Here is a 25,371-nt window from a genome sequence, read left to right as displayed (position 1 = left end):
GTCCATCTTTGCAATTAGCAGCCACAAGCCTCTCATCTGTTTGGCAGCTGCACTATTGCATCTGCTTTATGACTTCTTAAGGCTTTTCCAGAAAAAAAACTTAAACTCTAATGTTGAATAACCATAGATATTACCATTGTCCTATTTTTTGGAAGGGGAAAGCTTCCAAACATAGAAAGAATCAATAGTAACACCCCTATCATGCCTCCTAAAAGCAACCCTCCCTCTCACTATTAATCAAACATTTTGCCAAGAACATTTGAAGTGTCTCTCCCGTACAAAGGCAGTGCTGCAGACAGGACATGACCCACACATTAGGGCCCTCGGAGACTCATTCCACACCGGTCAGAAAGAAACCTGTTCTCTACAGTGCTGCCATTTGGGCATTTTCTTCTGCCAGCACCACTGGTACTGCAGCTTCTGAGCTGTCAAAGCTGGGTCTAACAACCGCAGGGAGGGAAGCCATGATTCCTCACTCCAGCAGCTTACATCAGGGAAGCAGTGAGCTTCTGGGATACTGACCCATAGAAGTTAAATACTCCGGCCAGCTCTGCTGATCACCACAGAACAAAAAACACAGCACTGCTACTACCAGCATAGCTGCACAGGTTTGACAGCAGCTATGTTGTCACTTAGGGTGGCACACACAAAGGCTGCTATCAGGACAGGCCTGTTCCCCTTCCCACCTCTTTGACACTCATACCTGTCAGCTGCTCCCTGGCTGTACACACACACACACACACACACACACACACACACACACACACACACACACACACACTGTTTATCTGCATTGGGTTCACCGCATCAGGCCATGAGATCACATGCTTGCACGCACTGCTACATACAAAAGCAGCATCTGAGATCATACATAATGGCACAGCTTTGTGCTGGGTACGAACCTCAAACTGAGATATCTTGACTCCAGACAGTGCCAAACCCTTCAAAAACTATCCATATGTGGAGTGGATATTTTCTAAGCTTCCAAATGAATTACTACCAGCCAACATCTGGTGTTCAGAGATGCAGGTTAGTTCAAGAAAATGAGCTTCCAGGTGCTTTCTGAACAGCCTAGAGCAGGTTAGCTAAGTGACAGCAGCACGCTCAGGACCAGCATCACAGGTCAGGCCCACAGGCAAGGACTGCATGTGTCAGTGACCGGAAAGCAAGCAGCAGGAGCTCTGGAAAAACCCAGGCTACACATTGGAACATGACACGGAACTGGGCAAAAGTCTCAACCAACAAACTAAGAAGTCAGCACAGTGACTCCCAGGAGGCTTGGCAGGACACTCACTGAAGTGCACTGTTTTGTGTTAGAGCAGGAGAGTCCCACTGAGACTGGCCACAGGCAATCAGCACCTTCCCACCTCAGCCATCCTGAGCCACCACACTCCACCAGGCTGCGAGCAGCAATTCCAGAGCTGCCAGCTGGGCACCCTCTTCTGTCTATCTTCCCAAGAACAATTGAACAGCTCCTGTTTTTACATGTTGCTATAACATTCTGCTATAGTCCGCACCGCACCAATTTTATTTCTGTCAGAAATCCTTTCCATTTATATTCTGGCAAATGTTATGAACACAAAACACTTCTAGGTGCCACTTAACATGACGTTAAAAGCAACAGTGCCTGGAATTTTCCACTGATAACAATTGGGGCGTTCCTAAGTGTAGAAGCACTTGTTTTATTAAATGTTCGTTTTATCTTCACATTACAGTTAAATTCAAATGTTCTCTACTCAAAAGAAATCAGGAGATGAAAGGGAGCTTCCACAAGAACAACTGTAACCTTTTTTCCTTGAAGCTTTCAGGGAAGCAACACAATGAAGTTAAATTCACCTTTTGTGTTTCGTATTCTGACCTGGAAAGCAGCATGCAAAAAAAAGTGACTATAGTTGTTGGAAGCCCATAAAGTGCCCTCTGTTTTAAGTGCAGCACAAAAGTAGGGTATACATTATTCACTGAAAGATTTTATGGGCCATATGAGTAGGATAGAAATAGATTAGAAAAGGACTAGTTGGGGAGAAAAATAAGACAAATCATAAATGGAAGCATCTCTGAAAGTACAGTATCTTGGTCATTTGCACTCGGATATCTTCAGACAAGTTCATCATTCATGAAAATGTCTTCGTTAAAGAAACATCATTGATATCTACAAATATCAGTTCATCAAAGTCTGAGTCAGTTGCCTGTTCATTACTCGAATATTATTTCTGCCCACTCTCAAAGAAAAGTAGATGCAAAAAGTGACCCAGGAAGAAGCAAAAATGTTTCTGTTTTTGCCAGCTTGCATGAAATTCTGCAAGGATGTGCAGAGCAGGCACCAGTCTTGCACAGAAATGGACAGGAGCCCTTTTCTAACAAGAGGATAATTAAGAGAGTTCTACTTTAGCAAATATTTGATAAAAGGAACTGTGTGCAATAATTGGAAAAGAAGGTTTAAAAGACCCTACCCAAGCAGAGTATCAGAGTCTCCTGACATGCAAACGTGTTGAAGACAGCGGTGTTCCTCTCAGTGTAATTTGAAGCAGAAATAGGCATTTGGGGAAGTGATCCTCAGCAAATTCATTATCAATGGTCTCCATTTTTCATATGGATAATCTTTAGATTCTGTGGAGTGTCATCCCCCAAACCAGAAAACCGGGCCTCTCTTCATCTGCATTGTTTGGTTCAGCTTTTCATGACTTTAAAAGAAACATTAACCATGAATTTAACATTCATCAGATTTAACAGAGATTAAATACAAACAGAACACTCCCACAAAAATAAAGCATAAGTGTTCAAAATATTTACATGAAAACAAATTCACAAAAGAACACTTTATTTAAAAATAGCAATCCAGAACCGGTTTCAGTGGGCACTTGCACAAAGAAGAGGGTCCAGACAAATTCCTTATAACTATGCATTTCAAGTTTTGTGGATGCAAGTTCTGTAGATGTTTTAATTGAGAGCACATAGAGAAGATATGATCTCGTAGTGACCTGCCTTCTCCACTACCTTCTACACCCTTATGGGGATAATTCTATTAGCAACAGAATGTGGAGATTTAGTAAGCCATCTTACTGAGTACTGGAAGATAAAAAACAAGTTGTCTAAAGAAACAGATCCATGCAAAGCTGATAAAGTCAGTGGATTCCAGAGTTCAGAACAATGAGTACAGGACTTATTTACTTATGCCTGTATCTACCTTTAAAAACTTCACTAAATGGAAACATTAGAGGCATACTCATATTTTCTGCTTCCCTTGTGGAAATTTTTCCTTGGGGAAACTATCTGCAACATTCAGCCAGCCAAAAAAAAAAAAAAAAAAAAAAAGCAGGACAGCATGTAGATCTACTGCGATGTTTTCATCACTTAGAGGCACTGCTACCACCATCCCTGAACAGCAGCACATAAATCTTGACACAACCAGCAGTGACTCAGGCACTTGTACCATAATTTTGGAAAAATATTTTTCTCTTCCATTCTGTGTTTTTTATTTGGTTGTTTAACCCCCATTTGGAAACGCTGCAGACCTGTTTGCTTGTTTGTTCCTTCCCCCCTCCCCCCCCCAAAATTTAGAAAGAATTACAGAGGCCTTTACTTCTGAAAAAAAAAAAAAAAACTATTGGAACATCCAAAGTCACATATTTGAAGATTCCAGCCTGAAATGTCTGCACCACTGACAAATAAAAGAAACCCAACTAGTTCAACACAGGATTCTCTTTTAAACTGGGAACCACAGAAACATGGATGATAGTCACATAATTTGAGCATGGAACAACTGATGGATTCTTAAACTGTTTGGCTTCAATTCAAATTATGAACCTTTTCCACTTGAGTTTATGAGGGGTACTTGAAAACACACTTGCCTTTAACAAAAGCAGCAGGATGATGTAAGGGTGCGTTTTAACACTGGTGTCAGTGTATGAAGGTGTTTTCCTTCTTTAAGAGATAAATTAATGGGGGCAGACCTAGGATCTTAATATAAGCAGAAATAGCAGAGAAAAATCACACTAAAAATAAATAGCACTTCCACCTCCAGCAGTCAGCACGTCCCACTCGTAGGTCTCAAGAGATCTTATAAAGAAACTACTTTATTAGTCAGATTTTATGGAAAGGATATTGAGATAAAAGTGAAGACACCTTTTTCCAAGGCTCACCAAAAAGTACCAAAATACTGCAGATTCTCCAGTGTGGAAATCATGTTCTGTAAGCAAAATACTGGCTTTGTCAAACACAAATAAGACTATTCCTGGCTAAAGAAAAAAAAAAACAAAAAAAACCCCCACACAAACACTTATTCAATAAGAATCTGAATTAGAAAAACACTTATCCATCCAGAATATTCTTTGAGCTAAAATGAAGATAAAGCTGCATCTTCTGCATGACAGTATGAGAAGCCATTTTTCATCCTGTTGGAAAATGCTGTAGTGCTGCATTACACTTCAGCCTGGAGCAGCCCTCCTGTACACCTGGCCGGAGAATCTCTTCTGTGCAGTACAGAGAGAATGAAAGGAAAACTGAGACATCTGCAGCAAACCCTTCCAAAAACAGTAACAGTGCAGAAATAATACTAAGCATTTGGAAGGAACTAAAAGCTGGTTCGGAGCTCTACATGCAAGTCTTTACCTGACTCCTGTATGATTTAGACTCAAAATAGATGTCTTACAGTCTCTGAAGAAACCGCAGATGTCTCCAAATGTGGTAATGTAGATGGGACTGAAATTTATTATTCTTCAAATTTCAGTCCGTGGCTATTTCCATTAAGCTATGCTCTATCACTCATCAGTCAAATTCAAATCTGCACAGCAAAGTTTCTGTCCTCCAGTGAGTGAGAACAGGACTTTTTATCAGGAAACAGCTGCCCACAACAAAATACATAATTAGGAAATACTTTCAAGATGGGGAAATCTGTTCTTTTAACTCAGAGGTGGTCTGAATTAAAAGAGTAGGTCACCATTTTATTTTGCTATATTGCATAATAGGGTAAAAGAAAAACAAAGTATTTTCCCTCAAATTCTGAAAAAAATTAGTTTAGGATCTTAATTTTTGGGGTGGCATGAAATAAAGTTTATGACAAAGCATTTTCTGTTGCGCTGCTGCTGCTGAAGTGGAGACAGTCCAGCATCAACACTTGGCAACTGGAACATGGCTTCCAACTTTATCTCTCCTTCATATGCCTTTGTCCCGCCATTCATCTATCACTCATAACATGTCAAATAACACAGCTAGTATCTGTGCTTGCTAGAACAATTTATCTCAAAGACACTCAACACAGTTTCTTAGGTATAAAGATTTCTGCATACCACCTAAAACACATTATTCAGCTTAGTCAACAGAGGACACCAGCGAACACCAAAGGCAATTCCCACAAGCATTTCATACAAAAGGAAAAAAAACTTTCCACCCTAATGATGGTCACAAATATCCTATTCTGTATCACGTTGTTATTTTGAAGGCACTTTGCACTACTGTAATTAACTGCTACTATTCAAATTACTAATTATTTTGACCTTCATTAATCTATTTTCACTGCTATATAAGTAATCAAGTATTTGAAAGAGCAGGCTTTTTGTGCCATCAATATTTTGCTGTAAAATAGAAGAAGTCAAGTCTGTGCTAGTTCCATTGTGTCCAAGGCAAACAAGAGTTCTCTGCAGCGGTATGGCAGGCTACTGTCAGTTTTCAGAGCCAGGCAAAATTTCTTGTTCCCCTGCTTCTCTCCTAATCCCAGGCCAAAGCACCAAAGACAATAAACAGGTGTGACGCACTTGTGAATTCTGTGATCTGCATTAATAGTTAAAAGTTCATGCCAGTAACACTGACTATACTGAAAACTTTCAAGCTGACTTTTCCAAAAATGTCTCTGGTTATTAGTAAATCAGGCAACTAGCCCTGCCTGAGTCTTCAGCATTCCCAAAATGAGAAATATTTCAGCTCAAGTCATAGTTTTCTGTTCATACAGGTTTGTTAATCACTTTGCAGTGTTATACTTCAAAAGTTGCAGATTCAAAAGTTAGTTCTTGTTGTTTATAACGAAGAACAAAATGTGAAGATCAGACTACTTAACGACCGTCCAGTGCTTAGCAGAAGTAAATACTACTTCTCCCAAAGGAGATAAACAAAACACCAAGGATAAATTTCTCAGCAGAGCTATCCTCTACAATGCTAAAAGAAGCTGTAAGCGTCACGATAGTAGGAGGAAAATCTGCAGTCTTAAAAAGACAAGTTTGTCCCCATGCATCCAGAAAACATTGATAAACGACTGTCAGAATCTAGTCATATTCCAGATCCAGGTGAGAATCGCTTAAGTAAGCATTAAAGGAAGCATCAGGCAGAAAAGAAACATTTGGGTCATAAATCTATCAAATTCAAGCAAGAGAACTCAGTCGTGAGCAATGTGAGCATCTCTAAATTGATCAGGCTATCTTCTCACCTGCTGTAAATCTGGACTGCTGTTCACAATGGCTGAAAATAGTACTTTGCCTGTACTTTTGAACAGAAGAAAAAAAACCTGCCCTTAAGTTGAACTCAGTCTGCAATACAAACATTACTGAAGGATACATGCAATGCAATATAACTGAAAGATGCTTCTCCCTTACCAGAGATCATAAAAAAGCACCTCACAAGCCATATGTGCTGACGCCTGGATTTCTACCCATGTTGCAAGAATCAGAATTATAATATATCCCAAGTTAGAAGGGGCACACAAGGACCATTAAGCATTTGAAATTACTGGTAATGCTGTTTGATCTCCAGAAGCTTGGTGCCGTGACTACTGCCCAGGAGAGCCTGTTCCCAAGCTTGATCACCCTCCAGTGTAGAACCATTTCTTAAGCCCCAACCTGACCTTCCCCTTAAGCAACTGCAGATCACAGCACTTTGCAGCACAAAAATGCCAGTCAGCAGCTTTGAGTTGTTCTAAGAGAAGACCTGAAGGGACCCAATGATATTATACACTGGTGTATCTTCACCTCAACAGCTGTGTGGGATTTCAGACACATAAAAAACACAAAACTACTAGTGTCCAAAGGACAGTAACAAAGATGTGAAGGGCCTGGAGGGCAAGCTGTATAAGGAGTGGCTGAGCTGAGCTCTGGTTCAGCGCAGAGTGGAGGAGGCTGAGGGTAGGCCTCACGGTGGCCTGCAGGTCCTCAGAGGGAGCAGAGGGACAGTGCTGACCCAAGGGAACAGCATGGAGCTGTGTCAGGGAGAGTCAAATAGGGCGTTAGGAAAAGGCTCTTCATCAGAGAGTGGTCAGGTACTGGCACAGGCTCCCCAGGGCAGTGGGTATGAACTGCACCTCAGAATCAGGTCAAAAATTGCTGGTTACAAAAGGAAAGATTTAATTCCCACGTTCAACTTTCATAATGCTACCCACCACTCTGTTACTCCTACACAAACAACCAGCACACGCCTGTGGAAGCAGGCACTTCTCCCTTCCCTTCACTTTTAATTGCTTTAAAACCAAACATTTAACACAAGGCTGTATTGATATTGTTAATGTACTCCTCTTAAGTATGAGAGAAAACTAGAGCAGTGCTTTGGAATATGGCAATAATCTGAGTAGTCAGACTGATAGCTGAATTTCTTTGCTTTTATAAATAATGAAGCTTGGGTTATGGTTCACTTCTATGCAGTGTCATGGATTATCAAAAGGTCAAACACTGACATCTCAAACTCTGCACACGGATTATTCAGTTAGCTATGCCTCTACGGTTGAAATTTACAAAACCAGCATATGAAAACAAACAAAAAGCACAGGAAATTGCTATTATGAATACAAGTTTTACTATTACTTAAATGGAAGAGCCGGTATGCTGGAATATAACAATCTCTTTTTGGACATTATCCCAAACATCAACCGGATCTCCAAATAAATTTATGAGAAGAAACATGCTCTGGTGGCAGATCTCTAATCCCACTGGAGAAAGCCCAGATCATCTCCATTTAAGGTCAAGCAAGCAACAGCTGCACATTTTTGTTCCCCAGAACAAAATAAAGCAGACCAAAACCTCCAACACAAATTCCTTTTTAAAAAGCTGTTCCCTTCTGGACTCCGTGGGTGCTCAGACTCAGGCTACCAAGGAGGAAACTGAAGAGCCTGCAGACGCCCTCACACATGTGGTCCTGCTGCCCAGTCCCTGAGCAGCAAGCTGCCTCACACAGGTCCTCGCAAGCCTCACCAGTGTGTGACACCAAACCAACGGACAGGCTTCTGGAGAGATCGTATCCCAGCAAGCCTCTTGCCAGGGAAACACCAATACAAATCCAAAGCAGTCGCAAGATCTGCACTGGGGAATTTTACTATTATTTACCAAATGCATTTCCAATCTTACTTAAATGCAGCATTTCTTATCTGAGTTAAACATATCCAGAAGGCATGCATTACAGTTAGGATGAGGTATTACCATTTGCATTAATGCCTTACCTTTCATTTCTAAATACCATTCTTTAAAAAGAAGACAATGCTGTGATTGCATATCCTAACCTGTCAGTAACTCAGAAACAAAAAAGAGCATTCTTTAAGGGCATCTGAAGCTCTAGAATGCTGATTACAAGCAATTCACCAACACAAAAAAGCAAAAATCAAGGGAAGAGTAAGTACTGCTATGATTTTAGGATGACTCAGTAAAAGGGAGGAATTGACATTAGTCACTGCAGTGCTGGGTGCAGGACTCTAATAATAAATGGAAGATGTGAATTTCAATAGTAACACTTGTACAAGTTCCATATTACATCTTGCAAAGACAGCAGTACTTTTGCTGGATGATAGCAAGCGATAACATGAAACTTCCCTCATAAAAAGGTCAAATGCAGTTTGCTCGCCTGTTATAGATTTATGTTAATAATGCCATTATAAGTAAGTTATGAAACCCTCTGCACCGGTAAAGAACTATCACTGTGGAGATACTCAATTAACTTTCAATTGAAACAAGTGACCCTGGATTTCCTGGGTTTATTAAAGGATAACAGAAAGCAGTCACATTTATAATATAAAAGCTCAGTTTCTGACTTTAATTGTAATATAGCCAAGAAAAGCATAAGAGAGCTAAACGTCACCTTCAAAGTCTTCAAATACTTTTTGCCCCTGGCTTGCAGCAGGCAACACAGCGCGGCTTAGAGGGAATTAGAAAAAAAATTAAACAATAAACCAACTGAAAAAAGTCAACCTGTCATGTCTGGTTTCTTGTTCAAAGCCAGACGTTAATCTATGCTAAGCATCAACTGCCAAAACTGGATCTAAGTGTTTAGAGTTAGGCTGAGCTTCTGTATTTTTTCCTGCCATTTCCAAATGAGGATAACGCTCACACTGCCTGTAGCATCCACACATGAAGCCCGATGCTGGGCGCTTTCACACAGAACAGTTTCAGTGCCTCCACACCCAGGAAATCCTCCATTTCCTGGATGCACGAACCCTACTACTTAAATGCGGCCCATGCAACAGACAGCACAAACCTCCTCACAAGTGCAGGATGCAGTGTATGCCGTGTCCCCACTTGGCATTTACAAGACATGGGTGCAGAAGGTAACCTGCAGTGCTTCATCCAGCTGCACTTCTCCCCAGAAAACAGGGCACAAAATCATGGGCACAGTTCCCCAGCCACTACGAGGACACTGTGGTATTCCATAAGAAAGGTAAAACACTTGAAATTATATAGGAATGATTAATTCAGAATATTAATTTATACAAGCTGGATTTTATTTGGAGAAAAACACCACCACACGCCATACCTTCCAACTCACAAATTAACTCAAGAGGTTGGAAGAGGCATGAAATACAGAAAAAATTAAGTTCAAGCACGGTCAGAAGAAAGCTGGTACTGCAGAACTTACATCACACTGTAAACCATATAGCAGCTGTATAACAATATTACTGACTCTATAGATACACAAAGTGCACAGTTCAAGAAACCTGTGGTACAAAAGAACATCATCCCACTTCCAAATCCTGTATGGATTTCATTTTTATTTTTAGGATTTTATTAACACAAAACTGCACTGCTGCAGCTAAAGTAGCATAGCCAGAACAGCCCTCCAAACCAACTCCTATTTAAGTTCTCATGTAAGTAAACATAAAGAAGGCCACAGCAAAGAGCTCACCCCCTCCCTCGCGCCCTGGCCGCAGTTCCCTGAGCCCCACATGGACAGAGGAGCTGCCAGAACTGAGCACGTTCCCGCTGCCAACAAGTGGAGATGAGAACTGCAGGCTTCAGAAGGCAGGGCCGAGGCCAATCACAACTTCTGCATCGCTGAATGACACCAGGAGTCCTGCCTCTGTAACTTTTGTTATTTTTCCCCTCAGCCTCCTTCAGTTGTTCCCAGCACTTGGTCACAGACTCAGACAGGCTACCAGAGACCACAGGCAGCTTCCACCACGCTCCAACAGCCTGCGGCAGAGGTAAGCACCCTTCATTTGATCTTTTAACCCTCACAGCAAGGCACTGTAGCTGCAGTTTTATACATAAACCCCTCTATTCAAATTAACAGCCAGTTTTAAATTTTCACTAAAAGTAGGGAAAAATTGGGCAAATCTGCTCTGAGTCACTTACACAGTGCTGTATTTTAAGGGACAGCTGAGGTGGGTTTTTTTTTTATTATTTATTATTATTATTAATTTTTTTTTTACATGCTAGTGAGACGCTAACTATCCCTGGGCATTATTGTCATAGCAGCAGTGAGAAACTTTCATCATCTTCCTTCAACCTTTATTCCTCCTCTTAATCTATTTGGTTTGTTTCGTTTCAAATACAAAATCCACATAGAGTAACTCAGTTTCACAGAGGCACTGCCCAACCGTGTGCCTCTGCCCCACAAAGGCAAAGCTCCTCCGTCACTGAGCTCACAGAGGAATGCTTTGCTGATGTGACACCGAGCGATAAAAACTTTGGCTGCTGTATGATAAAGTACCATCCTTCATTGCAAATGTTAACTGGTTCATAGCAGCGCTAGAACTGGCATTGTATCATATTATTTGACACTTAAACAATTGTATTCATACAACATTACAGCTGTGAATTCCTTTGAAAGGTTTCTTTTTTCTTTCTGGTCACTGTAACTGCCAAACTAGAATACTTCTAGTAACAAGAAAAAAGGTAACCAGGATTTGTAACATTGCAAAATTAATTTCTAATGCAGAAAGTAGTCCATTTAATCCTAACTGAGGGAAGAGTGCATACACTGTACAACAAAAATACAGCTTTAGCAAGCAACAAGGAGCACATCTCAAGCAGGAACACGCCACAAAGGATATTTATATTTAAACAAACAAGCAAACCAAGAACCCAACATATATGAATATTGCTAGAAAGAATAAGATTTATTCTCAACAAATTTCTCCTTAGAGCTGCTGTTCTGCCCTCCACTGATGCCCACTTTACTACTTGGGTATTCAAGTTCAAGTTATGGTTTAGGAAAGGGACAAACTGATGTTGTGAGGCACCTGGCTCCTTTTCCTTTGACTGGTAGGCACCAGGTAAGCACACCCAAGAGCAGCTGGCTTTGTGCTCAGCACCCTGTGCTGGCTCATGAAGGCTGGATGCTCTGTAGCCCTGAAGCCAGGCAGCTTCTTAGGAAGCACTTTAGGAGCTGTTCTCAGCAGGTAGAAGCAGCATTCAGACTCATGCCACCTTCAAAGCCAACACCTATGACAAGGAGGAATGTTCTGAAAAACAATTTTTAGCACTGAGGTCACTTAAAATGTGTTTCCAAATGGAAAAAAAAAAGTTTGCATATTTCCTATCCAACAGCAACAACTGAATTGGTATTTCCAGAGATTCTGATTTACGTCTACTTAAAAAAAAATGGTATTAAATTTCTCATCCTTCAAGAAGGTTAAGGATGTAGCATCTTCATTGTGCAGCACAAAACTAACACTGATTCATAATCAGACACCATAAAGGTTCATATCACCATAAAGGTGATTCCGATTGAATTTTTCGGCAAACAAGAATGTCTGAGATATACCTACGTGGGAAGAAACATACTTTTTACACAGTGTAGCACTAACTTGAATTAGCAGTAGAAAAGCATCCTAACTAAGAAACCAAACCCTGCAGGAAAGTTATGTCATGTTCTGTAGATTATGAGATAGATACTTTAGAACTAGAAGATTGCTTTTGCTTTCCAGAGATCAATACGTGGTTTATGAGGATTTTCCTGGTATTGAGTTACTTCTCAGGACCTTACTTATCTACTGTTTTCTCTTTTCAATCCATGCCACATTACTGCTGCTAAAAACGTTAAAATAAGAAATAACTTTCAGAATGCCCATCCACTTGCATGTTTTTATATGTTAGATGCAATTCAGTTCACATTCACTCACCGTGGTTCACATTGCACCTATCCTATTTATTAATAAGTAACATCAGAATCACCAGAACCTAAAGCCTAACTTGAAACTACAAGGTGTTAAATCCTCAGAATATACAGTAGAGAAAGGAGCCATCTCCCAGTAGGAGCTTTTCTGTAAAAAAAAAAAGTAAATCATACAAACAGCTGGAAAAAAGTACATGGCATCATACATCCTATTTTAATGAAGTAACAGATGAGTTTGCAGTGAGGTACCTGCCCAAGACCCCACTGCATCATTCTGCAGCACTTGCAGGAAATTTGGCCTAGAGTTAAAACCAAGCCAAAGACAGCAGCTTCCAGGCTGCTTTAATAGACAGAAATAGAGATAAAAGTCACAGTTAGCCACAAAGTACATGGATAACCTCCAAAAAACAAAACAAAACAAAATAACAACAACAAAAAAACACCAAGCTATGCACATTCAAGAATTTAATAGTTTTCTTTTCTTTTTTTTTTTTTTTTAATATACCCATACCTTTATCTTTCTCATGGCCTTGAAATATCGCTAAAGGCTCTTATTACCCGATGATCTCATTTCTAGAACACGGAGAACATCACAACTACTCAAAATGAAAAATGTGAAACGGGAAAAACTGAATCTAAACTGTTACTTTTCAAGCGTGAGCCTTTCGCACTAACACTTCAGTACAATACAGACTTCAAAACAGAAAAAATAGTTTGCTTTCCTGTTGCTTTGCACATCCCAAAATCCGAGCTGAATTGTTATTTTTTCCCCCCATCTCAAAAAAAATGTTCTCTGCATGCAATTAGAAAAATAAAATAAAATAAAACCATATCCTACTAGTCAGTCTGTGGCTCCTTTCACTGACAATGCACTCCAGCTGCAGTTTTCTGTTTCTCCTCATGCAATTCCTTGCTCTTTTTCCACACTCCCACACTCTTCCTTTGCTCATTTTTTTTTCCTACTTTCTCCCTCAGTTTGTCTTCACCTGCACCATTTTCTGCATTCCTGCCTTCACCCACCCCAATCTTTTTTGATTGCCAGTTCTCTTTCCCCTTATGCTTTCTTCATTACTATTTTTATTAGCTTTTTGTTCCCTACAGTCAAGCTGTTGAGTTGGCTGACACAGTTTTTCACTGGTACAACTGTCTAGTGTAACTCCCAGCCTAGATACAGAACAGGAAACAGCATCCTGCACCTATACTGTGAGTAAATACACACCCATCCAGCTAAAGGTGTAAAACCCAGCAAGTTACCTCCAGACCATTTCATTCTTTTACAAGAAAACAAATTGTAACATACCTCTATAGATCGCTTCTGTCATTGAAAACCTGTAAGCAGCTTCTGTTTTTATCAGTGAAAGCCTTTATTCATTGAATTGAGAGCAGAGACCCACTAGAAGTCTCTCAAGCCAATTCAGACTGTTCCTTATCAGCTCTCAATTTCCTCACTCGGAAAAGGAGAATTTTCAGACTTGGGAAGTTTCAAGAGAAATGGCTCCACACATCTGTGAGAAGGTGTTTTACAGCCAAGTTCAAAACAAAGCAATGCAACTGGGAATAATATCTATACATTAACACAGGAAGCCAGCAGAGATGACAAGCATGCCTACACATCAACTGCAGGCGCATTGTGCAGGCAGAGCTGCAACTCTCTGTAACACTTCCTCTGCCGGAGTCCTTACAATACATGGACAACTGGGACAAAAGATGCCAATTCACAGCATTTCTTTTTCACTTTGGCACTGTACATACAAATCTTTAATTGCATCTTCTCTGAACATGCAGAGAATCTACCCAGGAACACCATGCTGTTCACACAAACATACAGAGGAATTTCTTATACTAGGTGTAGTTCTAGAGTTTGGAACAGTTCTCAACATGTAGAGCAAGGATCACAGAATTTAAAAGGTGCTTCTTTGCTAAATTTCATTGTAAAAATCTATGAAATAAGCTACTACATAATAGGAGTTTTTAACAATGCCTTTTCAGGGCTTAGCTTGCTTGTACGGGGCAGCAACAAATCAAATATGTCAAACCCATTCCACTGATATCACCACTGCATTTAGTAAACATATGACAGGAAACAGGCTGTGTCTAAAATTGCTGTGGCATTTCCACAGGAGCCAAATTTATCCTGGGTGACTTCAATGCAGTCAATGCAGTTGCACCAGGAATGAGCGTGGCCCACAGTTTTCACTTCTGTCACAGATCTCCTCTCATAGTGAAGGACATCCAGAAACAAAGATAAAAATAACCTGACACAAATCAGGGAAACAGTCATATGTCAGTGAAGAGGGAGGCAGTAATTGTAACTGGTGACTCACCTAAGGCCCCAAGTGTAGGGGATACCCCACACAGCAACATGGGGTTAACCATGTCATGTCTTTCTGCAGAGCTGCCCTGGGCATGAGACACATTCATTAACAGCCCTGCCTTAAACACAGCTCTACACCAAAGCAATCAACAGCTTTCCTTCTGCGCTTGTCACACCCAAAGGCATTGCAGTTTGGCTTCAAAGCCAAATAAATCTCACTATTTGCTGCACTTTCAAGAAGTGGTTTTGTGCATGCGTAATACTTCTTCATATTGACCTAAAGCAAGGACAGCGGGTAAACAACAGAGAAAACTATTATCTGTGCAATGACTGCCTTTGTTTTAGTGTAATTGTCAAGCTGCCCTTTTTGACCTTGTTAGCTACCCAGCTGCAGCTGTATTACTGACTGTTTCTCTTTAAACACACTTCAGGTGGTGACAGCATCATGGAGGACTAACAAATAAGGTATGTGTTTACTGCTTGAAACTATGCACTTGTAAAGAAAAACTTGGTTAAGAAGCATGTGCTCCCTTTGCTTACAAGAGAACTTCTCCCACAGGCAGGCTAAGTAGGGAAAGCAACACACAGGTTGTTTTAAAAATTTCCAAACCCACACAATCTGTTATTGTAATCTGACCTCTCTTCATCCCTTTTCTATGTATTTTTCTAGCAATAAGGGGTATATGCTCTAATACACTTTTTTTTTTTTTTTTTTTAAATCCTTTTGTATCACTTCTCTGGTACTGTGGCACAGTGTGCCACTCTGGCTGTGCGCTGATGTTTTGTCCTCCCTAAGATCTCTCTGCTTCCCTGAACTGGTGATGGTTTCCCACCTGTGATACCCAGCCCATCCTTTAGAACAGTACTTGAAAGTCTTCAGTCACTGCCCCTGGAAATGAACTCAGCATCATAATGTACAGGTGCCTGCAAGTGTGCAGAACATCTAAGCCCACAGAAATGGGCTCACTGTGTATAGGAGCAGGTAAAACTAATCCCATTCCACCTCAAATTCTTCTGAGTGCCCCCAAGAAATGGAGTAGCCAGGGTGAAGCTAGCTATCAGGAGGTTGCACACAGCCCAGAAACCACAGGCTGCACACCCTATACATTAAAATAAATAAATAAATAAATAATACAGTGACTTGGGGTGAAGCCATCCTCAGGAAACTCTAATCTCTGCACGGTGTCCACACAAGCTAGCTGCATAAACTTACCTGTATTTGTTTAAGTCCATCAGTGGTTAATCTCCTGAGCCTTGTGCAGAAGACAAACAGCTTGTCCCACAGCAGCCCATTCTAGGCTGGGAATGCCATGCCAACAACCCAGGGAATTACTGCCCTGGGAACAGGCAGAAGCCAGTGAAGAGCTCAGCACACTATGCCTGGTGAGCATACTTCACTACTTAGATGGATGAGAACAAGTACAGTGTTATGTCAAACAAAGCTGAAAAACAGTGCTAGGAACTAAGGTCCTGGTGGGCACTTTGTTCACAGTGAATTTAAGACCAACTAGAGCTTAAGTCACCATAAAAAAATCTAAAGTTCAGATTTCGGAGATACCATCACATGGAATCACCTTAAAGTATATAAAAAAAAATCCATGTGTAATGTGCTTCCTTTCAGAAGCTTTTTATTTATTTATTTTTTAAATACCAGTGCTGCCATGGGTATTGAAAACACGTTTCCGCTCATGTAATGCCATCTAACTTTAGAGATCCACGTGGAAGGTTTAAAAAGAGCCTGAAAAATGCTTTTGTTTCATTTTAAGGTTCTTCTTAGACATACCTGAAGACAAATTCATGGGTGACAAAACATCTCTGGGTCAGTCAAAATGTCCTATAATTCATGCGGCAGATACCTAAGCAAGTGTGTGCCTTTACCTGACATATATGAAAGAGAAGAAGGTATCTGTATAACTTACTGGAAAAAAAAAAAAAAAAAAAAAAAAAAAAACCACAACACAAAAACACACCAAACAAGATAAGGAGAGGCCTTGTGTTAAAGATATTATCACGGTATATACTCATAAATCACCAGGGGGCAAGTTCAGCTTTCAGAGCAACATTTGAGAGACATATATAACATCATCATGTTAAGAACTAATTTTTCACATTGCTAGAGCACCTACCCTTTGCTGTGAGCTAAACAAGCACACAGCCTGTCGTCACAGAAGATTCACACAGTAGGGCTTCTATAACCCACTGGGAGTTCTAAGAGAACCAACACCCTGTACTTCCATCTGCCATCAAAAGGGAGAAGATACAGGAGTGCATGTTTTATTTCAAGCAGGAGACAAAGCAATACACGTGCTTTATCTTGCTCCCATAGCAGCCTGTGTACCTAAACATTCTAGTCCTTATCCTATTCTGTCTAATGAAAAATATACTACCAAAATCAATGATGTATAGCTTTTAATTACACACCATAAAGTGTTTTTTATTTGGAATGGCAATGAATAAAGATTCATTCTCCTCCCTTCCAAAACAAGGCTCTGGCAAGCCTGATCATCTATACAGACCACGAGCAACCACAGCCAGGTATCCCAGCCTCCAGCCCTAGCACAAGACTCCAGGTGTGCTTGATTTAGTAGTAATGAGGGAGAGAAGGGCAGAAAAAAAACTTCAGTCTTTTCACAGGCCACAAAGGATGGAAAGATAAGGATCTAAAAAGGCAGGACCTGGTAAGTCCCACATTTCCACAATTTCCATTTTACAGTCTTCAACCCCTGCCAAGAAGCAGGTGCTCAGTAGCCCCTGGGAGGAGAAATGTAATGCAGCACAAACCTGAACTTGGAAAACAACATTTTAAAAACATCATTTTAAACTGAAGCCCTCGTGAAAACAACTTATTTACCTCGAGCTTCTCAGAACCTTAAAACAATCTCCATCTGCACTTATCAAAGCACTTTACTTCTGCATTTCTAACTCTTCACTTTCCTGCTTTCCCAGCTCCACAAAGGCTGTCTAAACAAAAAGAGAAGATAACAGGCACTTTTCACTGTTCCTGACAACTCCTCTCCTTTCCTGCACTTCTAAAACCTCTGATTTGTGCCCTCTGCTTTCTTGCTGCCATGGAGAAGGTCCAATACATAACCCGCTCTGCTCTGAGGAGAGCCTCAACTATTGAGGTCAACCCACAAGCACGCCAAAGGCTCCAGGAGCTCTTTGTGAATTTCTGCCTGATCTTAATTTGCCTCTTGCTGATCTGTATCATTGTGATGCTCCTCTGAAGTTCCAGCACTTCTCTGCACTGTTCTCTAGGAAAGCCGCCCAAAGGGAAGAGCGACCTCCACTTCCAACCCCAATGCAAGGATCCCCTTGGGAGAGGGGCTAGCACTTGGACTAAGGCTGTGCTGTGTGCCAGCCATCGCGCTGCTCTTACTGCCTGCCACATGTATTAAAAACACACTTCTGTGCTGAACAGTGTCTAGAGCTTGTTGTTACACAGCTGTGCATGAACTATTTTATCAGTTCAGTCAAGAGATGTCTGTTCTGGTGCAGGGAACTGCCTCTCCAGAGGGCTGGTAATCTCCCCATGTTTTAGCCAGTTCTCCACGGGTTAGCCACTACTGACAAGCAAGAAGTGCACTTTTTCAGGATCTCTGGAAGTCCATAAACCAGTGGGCATGTTCCAAATTCAGCCGAAAGAACAGCTACTGGCACACATACCACATACTGCAAAGTAGGAGGACATCTGCTCTGAGTCCTAAAACATGCCGTATCTTTGTGCTATCAACTGAAGGCATTCACCTTGTTCTAGCATTTTTATAAGAATGAAAGTAAAACAAAAAAGTATCTTCTGAACAGATTTTTTTTTTAAATTTCAAATGCTCTTCTTCAAATTTAAAGGATCTTACATATATATTATATATATAATATAATATATATATAATATTATATAATATATAATATGCGCATATTTCTATACACTCACACCTTGGATCTTGGATCTGAAAAGAAAAAGGCAACTTTTTTCACTGGCATTTGTCACTGTTCCATTTTCACATGATATAATCTTACAGAATTAAATGACAACTAAAAAGATTTTTCAGTATGTTTTTGCAGACAAATGATGCTACCATACTGGCAAAGATTTCATTTTCTGTAAGTAGCATAAACAACTGGCACAAGTAAAAAACTACAAATAGCTCCAAGTTCTTAATGTTTGGTTGCAGACAACTTGATTACAGCCTGCTATAATTCACACAATAATTGCCCAATTTTAAAACTAGTTAGATAGTTAGGCATTTGCCACTGCCATTCTATGTGACTTACATTTGATGTGGTAAAGGAAAAGGTTTAGGTCATTTTTACTACTGCAAGTGGGGCATACTGCAGAAATACAAGCAACACCACTATCCTCAACTGCAAATGACTGTTAGAGAACAAGCAAGTATTTTCCTAAGATAAATGATACATATCATTATGTACATGAGGAAGAACATTGCAGAAAAATTTGTTTAGCACGTAAAACACAGTCTATACAAATAAAAGATGAAGCTTCTGCTCCAGCAGATATCAGTAACAGGCCTGAGCAGACTTCCAGCCCTCTCACACATTGGTGTTAGGCTAAATTCCTAGAAACATTACAGTTTTCAAACAAAGAAATCTCAGCAATCAACAGACAGAGATCAGACATCTATTTTAAACAGGCATCTTTCTACACCACCTTGGGCAAACAACTCCACTGATGAAAGCAGAAAATCAAATGAAGTTTATCTTAATCTTGTATTCTGTCTTTAAGACTTAGCATTACATAAATATAGGTTGACAATGAACAACTGAGCAGAAAGGGAAGAAATCTTTGAGGAAAAAAAAAGAACCTCTTATATTGAATGTAATGCAAGCTCAGTGGTGACACACCTCCCAGACAAGCAAATAGGTACACTAAGAGCAGATCTCTGAAGTAAAGTTAGTCATTAGATGTAGTTAGTTACTGTAAGAGAGTTAAGGCAAATACTGATGTAATTGGCAACACACGCATCTCATTTCAAGTCTCCATGGGGAGAACAGAAATAATAGAAAAGTTGCTTTCTTCTATTTTTAAATCTGTATTATGTGATGGGAAGGTTTCCATCTTTCTTTTCTCATAGAGGCATTTTAGATTAATTTGGACTTATTTTAATAAATTTCTACTGGAAATAACTGATTGTTTTATACTGCTGAAAAACTTTCTGAAGAGAAAAGGTGCTAAGAGTAAAATATCAGTACACATTCTGAGATCATTTTGAAGTTCTAGGATCTACAGGCTTGTAGTCAAAGCAGAACACTGTTAAATAAAGAAAAAAGCTTCCCTATAAAAATTAAAATGCCTGCTTTTTTCTTATGTACCTCAAAAGCCATTAATCATTTAAAGATAATAAGCAAACAAGAATCAACCAAGATATAAATAAGCTGGAAGCTCTACTGTGATTTTACATCAACACAGGTAAATTGCAAGTATTTTAAGGTTCATTTGCACTTCAGTGTTCTGTTGATATGAAAAACTGCTCCCATGCTCCACATCACAAAATGTCAACTGAACCCAGAGATAAAGGCTGTTATACATAGTATTTTCCTTGGTATACTTGTAAGAGCTTCCAAACTAGCATCAGCTGTATTTTTATTTATTAAAATGACTGTCTGAAAACATATCACTGAATAAAATAAGAAATTCAAACACAATTGTTTATAAAAAAGCATCCATCCCATTGTCTACTTAAAAATCAAAGTTACGTGAATGAGAGGTAGCCATTGCCAAGTTTGGCACTCAGTCCAACACCAATGTCAGGCAGTCTTTAACAAAGCTTCTCACAAAATGCAAAGTGTTTGGCTTCCAAGCACAAAGAACTTCTACAGAAACTTTTTAAGAATACCTGGAAAACAATAATCATATTAGATATACACTCATGCCTTGTACTTTAAGGCCACGGTACCAAAATTTGAGCACAGAGCAATGAACATATTCATTTAGAGAGCACCCTTGTTCCTAACTGGAAGCAAACTGATGCATGATAGATTATGGCCAGATACCAACTTTATATGGCTATTAACTGTCATAAAAATATTTGTAATGTTCTACTGGATCCAGGGATATCATGTTTAACATTGAATGTGAGCCTTTTAGCTTTGACTAGATGTTAAAAACTGAAGGAGGTCTGTGTTTTGCTTATGGAAAGAGATGATAGAGCACCTCTTGCTCACTGCAAGGCTTAAAGTCAGAATGCATTTCCAAGAATTCCTTTAAAAGCTGGTTGTTATCTTCACAAGAACACAGACAATTGAAGTCATTTTTAAATGGGCTCTACATTCATGGTAGTATCTGACAACCAGTTCAGTCAAGCTGACTACTTTCTACTTCTTTGTTGTTCTTTCTTTTTGTTTGTTTGCTCTTAAAGATAAAAATCACAGAAGCACCATCTCGTATAGAATACAGAACTACACAACAGTGAACAGTGCCCTCTTGTGATCTTTTCTAAGAACTTAGCTGATTATTAAAAAGGTCTGGCAACATTTCAGTAAGAGAACTGGTCATATTTGTTTCTTTTCTTTTCTACGTATACATTTTTGCATATCAAACAATAAGATATTATCTTACAAAAGACTATGGCATATGTGCTATTAGTAGCACTCCGGATGCCTCCTCTGCCAGCTCAATCTAGACAGACTTCACGTGGAATTCATGTTGTGGAGATGCAATGAATCCTATGCAGCATACTGTTGGCAAAACACTACCTACACGATGGTGCACAATGCCAGAACCTAGAAAGGTAGGAAATGCTCCAATTAACAGAGGTGCATTTTGTCTAGAAAATGTTGTGTTTTTCATCTACAGAGATCTTTAAGAAAAAACAATTTTTCCAACCATCTTCTACTGGAAGCCTGAGTAAACCCTGAGAATAGAGTTCTGTTAGAAATCACAGGGTCCTGCAGAGCACTGTGCACACAGAAGAAGTAAATAAATTAAGAGTCAGTCTGTACAAAATTCAAGTCTTTCATTAACTTTTTTTCTTTTTAAAAGGAATTTGTAGAAACAAGAAGGCTTGTAGGAACACTCAGATAATATATATTTTTTTTTTAGAAAGCAAAAAAAAAAGCCTTCTATTAATAATTTTTTTCATAATTGGCAGAAACTAAGAACAGGTGAACAGCTGAGGACAATGAAATTTGTGTGACTCTGCACTGCTTACCATCGAGCAAACAATCCAGAGGGCTGCTGCGAGCACAAGAGGGCAGACCAGCGCACATCATGGATCTTGCTACCAACAGAGGTCTCAACTTGCTGCTCAATTTCCTGCTCATAGTCTTGGTTTTAGTGCTCGCGTTCATCCTTGTGAAGCTGATGTGAATCCCTGGGAGGTTTCTTTTCAAATCTTGTTCTGAGGGCTTGGGTATCTTTTGCAATGATAACGTAAGGAGGTCTATCTAACCAGAAATATGCCAAGACTGCATAGATTGAAGTACCTGACAGAGAAAGTGTTCAGAGGGTTTTATCAGAAGTGAACCTAAAAGCTACACAAAATTATGTTGTGCCACTGAGTAAGAAAAGCACTGAGAGCCTTGTTGAGTACAGAAAGAAATCCAAGTACACATAAACAGTTACTTTAGTTTTATAAATGCTGCAGTCAACTTTCATTTTGAAGACTGGCAAAAGATCAGCATCATTCAAAAAACAATTTCAGATCACCCGTAGAGTGAAAAAGCACAGATGCGGGGGATGGAAGAGGAATATCTATGAACTATGGTTTGCAGCAACTGAGATGTGAACAGGTTAAATTTAAATCTGAAAATGTAATTTTTAGGGACACTGTTTTTGACACCTGTGGTTCACAGCAACACCTTAAAAGCCAGAAAGCATTCATGTTACGCATCAGTAACAGAAGCAGCAACTGTTAGATCTAAAACAAACAAAACAGAAATCAAACCCAAACAAGGGTCAGTGGCAAGCAAGGGTTATCATATCCATGAATCCTTTAGCATTGCTGCATATGTGAGCTGTCAGAGCCTCTGCATAACAGCAAGAAGAGTGTTGCATCCTCAACAAGTGCACCACTTATGCACAGGTCAAGAGCACTGCCTGGAGCCCTCGAGCTGTTTGACATGCCACTTGTTATATGCATGCCACAGCAGCATCCTCACATCAAGCCTGCAGTGAAAGCTTCCTATGGGACCTACCCCTACAACCCTTCACAGGATGACCTGCTTTCTCCATGCTTGCCAGGAAAGGCAGTGAACAAGGAGAGCTCCTTTCTACTAGGATCATTTGCCTACCAGGCAACCCTAAAATACACAGGGAGAGAAGGAGGCCACAAGTAGACTACAAACACCACACTGAGGCCAAGAAGTCCGCTCTTTAGCATCTCTCTCTTCCCCCAACAAGTTGGGAACCAAATGTAACAACATACACGTATCATGTTGTAAATTTAATGCTATACACATGCATGCACATGGGACTGCTGGTAGGCAGGATGCTGGTGGTGCCCAGAGGTGAGGAAAACCCAAATTCCAGCTCCGTTATGACAGAAGAATTCCCTGGTCCAGCAGGTACGCTTTTGATACCACAGGTGCCCCCAACATTACAGAGGTGATCTACTCCAGCTCCACATAGGATTGCCACACTATTACTGCTGTTGTGGCTGGTTCAATCATCCAGTACAGAAGAGACTGTACTACAAAAAGATCTACAAAAAGACTTAGCACAGAAGGAAGACAATATGCCAACAGAAACGATGTTAGTGCAGGCCCACCATGACCAGGCACCCATGTTTCACATCACATTATCTCCTTCAGCACGAGATACCACTATGTGGGACAGCACTAATAGAGAAGTCAAATGAAAGATTTCTCTTGTGCTTTGAAATGCAATAAAAATTTAAAATAGCTTCTGCTTTTTTTTTTTTTATGTGCATATATAATATTTGTATTCAAAACAGAAAATTTCACACTGTAACCACTTTTTCACTTATTTTGATTATCTTGAAATGTTCTGCTTTAAAATCTGTAGATTTATATACATGGGATTGACGTTGTAACAGTAATACAGTTCCATATTATTTAGAAGGATTTCTGCTAGTACATGAAACAGACACGATGAAAAAAAATCACGAAATTAAGAAATTGATATGAAGCCCACTCTAGTCTGATGAAGAGTAAAAAATTAGTTTTCAAGCAAAATGGTCACCCTGAGTATTTTATGTCTATTCTTTTGCATAAACAAGAGCTTCCTTACCTTAAGGAAGTCACTGCGGCAGCTGAACAGTTAAAATGAGCTAAATGAGCTAGCATTAAAAAAAATAATAATAATTGATTCCTTTCATTAAAAAGGACAAAGTTGAGTGTAGTAACTTCACCTATCACTTATTTCCAGCTCTAAAGTTACGCACAAACTCTGCCATTAGGATGTAGCTACCCCATGAAACAACACCAAACTTCTCCCAGACCGCAATGGATATCACAGAACCTTAAATAAATGTTGAAACATGCTGCTGAAACTAAACATGCATTCTCCAGGAATGACGCATAAAATTGGAAAAGCTATCAGACATCCAATGCCAAGACTTTTTCTGTAATCAGGCATGGTCCAAGCTTGGTTTACCACCATGTGCTAGCACTTCAGCTGAGCCCACGTATTCACTGTGGGTTGAATCCATTTGTCAGCCTGCAACTAACTTCACAGCAAAAGAAACACAGCATAAAAGCTCACAGCAGTGAACCAATTCTGTTAACTATAAGTGACATTTGAAATTTTTATCCTGCTGGAAATTATGTTTTCAAAATTTGACTTGGGAAAAACATTTATAATGACTTCTTTCCTTCACTTTTCTGACCTGTCAGAATCATAAGGAAAAATACTTTTGAGTTCACATTTCAGAATAAAATTCAGACAACAATATGATGTGAAGCATATTCTCTTTCAATTAAACTTTTATATGTTTGGTGATGTTTAGATATGCAAGCACTGTTTTGAAATGATGATTGTTGTAGCGTCTCTAATTTCTCACTGCATTAAAATTTGATTTGTAATAACATATATGGTATGAAATTGACAGTGTTTTCCTCATGAAAAAATAAACAATAAATAAGATACATTAATGGAAGAAGATGCATTTAAGCAACTTCCATCTATCATCTCTGCAATACTGTGTTCAAAACTAGCACACCACGAAAAAATAATCCCAAGGATGCCACATGAACTGGAAAAAAAAAACCCAACACATTAGTTGGATTGTGCTGTAACATTAATCCTTCTGATACTTCTTTCTTCCTGTGTTATCTCTCACAGTTTTGAAGGCATATCTTTTAAACTTCATTTCTGGACTAATATTCAGTATCTACCTAATTGCATTCAGATGATAGGATCAGGCTTTAAGAAATGCATTTAAATGGAAACATGGAGCCTTTGTATTCAGATTTATATGTCCTATAAGTTTAGTAGGTGGGATGTTGTGTACTACGAGCATTTTTTTCTTCTTAACAAAGGTTTAATTAGCCACTCATTAACTTTGAGAGTTTAAAATTAAAATGTATTAGAACAGTCACATCTCCCCTGAAATTCCAAAAGATCAGCTGAGCACTGAAAAAATAATTGTGCGATGAAATATAAATTCTGCAGGAAAGTTATTTTTGTTTTAGTATCATTAAAATCTGTTCCTTGAAAGTCTAGAAGAATGTTTATCTTCAAAAAGCTTACACTAAATACAAATTTGCTAGAAAAAGCATTTCCATACTCAGTTCCATGTTATACAACAAACAAAGCCTAGATCCTCCTTGGAGATTCAGTTCAA

The 25,371-nt window shown here is 39.5% G+C and overlaps 2 protein-coding genes and 1 long non-coding RNA gene across 11 annotated transcripts in view; 2 read left to right on the top strand and 1 right to left on the bottom strand.

Moving 5' to 3' along the window:
- The window catches only part of CEP85L (centrosomal protein 85L), a 139,925-nt gene that overhangs the window by 40,802 nt on the left and 73,752 nt on the right, over positions 1–25,371 (bottom strand). The gene's annotated exons all lie outside the window — the stretch shown is intronic.
- On the top strand, positions 9,600–20,992 carry PLN (phospholamban). Of its 5 annotated transcripts, none has more exons than XR_014881424.1 (4): positions 9,600–9,618; positions 10,286–10,381; positions 15,043–15,076; positions 17,558–20,992. XR_014881424.1 is itself a non-coding variant. In XM_085217412.1 (3 exons), the coding sequence occupies exon 3, from the start codon at positions 17,680–17,682 to the stop codon at positions 17,836–17,838; it is 159 nt and encodes a 52-aa protein (XP_085073538.1). In that variant the 5' UTR covers positions 10,238–10,381; positions 15,043–15,076; positions 17,558–17,679; the 3' UTR covers positions 17,839–20,992. The 5 variants fall into 5 exon arrangements, 2 of the variants coding, with proteins under 2 accessions (XP_085073538.1, XP_085073539.1); XR_014881425.1 differs by lacking the exon at positions 9,600–9,618 and adding an exon at positions 10,027–10,045; XR_014881423.1 differs by lacking the exon at positions 9,600–9,618 and adding an exon at positions 10,181–10,199.
- LOC109366138 (uncharacterized) lies at positions 15,083–24,687 on the top strand. The gene is made up of 3 exons (XR_014881426.1): positions 15,083–15,994; positions 17,246–17,289; positions 21,718–24,687. It is a non-coding gene; the product is annotated as an uncharacterized LOC109366138 (long non-coding RNA).

The sequence above is a fragment of the Meleagris gallopavo genome, chromosome 2, assembly GCF_905368555.1.
Source record: "Meleagris gallopavo chromosome 2, MGAL_WU_HG_1.1, whole genome shotgun sequence".
NCBI lineage: Eukaryota > Metazoa > Chordata > Aves > Galliformes > Phasianidae > Meleagris > Meleagris gallopavo.
Note: the sequence above shows the minus strand (reverse complement) of the source record. Positions and strands in the feature narration are given on the sequence as shown.

Coding starts and splice junctions, on each gene's coding strand:
- PLN (XM_085217412.1), top strand. CDS start 17,680: ATGGAGAAGGTCCAATACATAACCCGCTCTGCTCTGAGGAGAGCCTCA.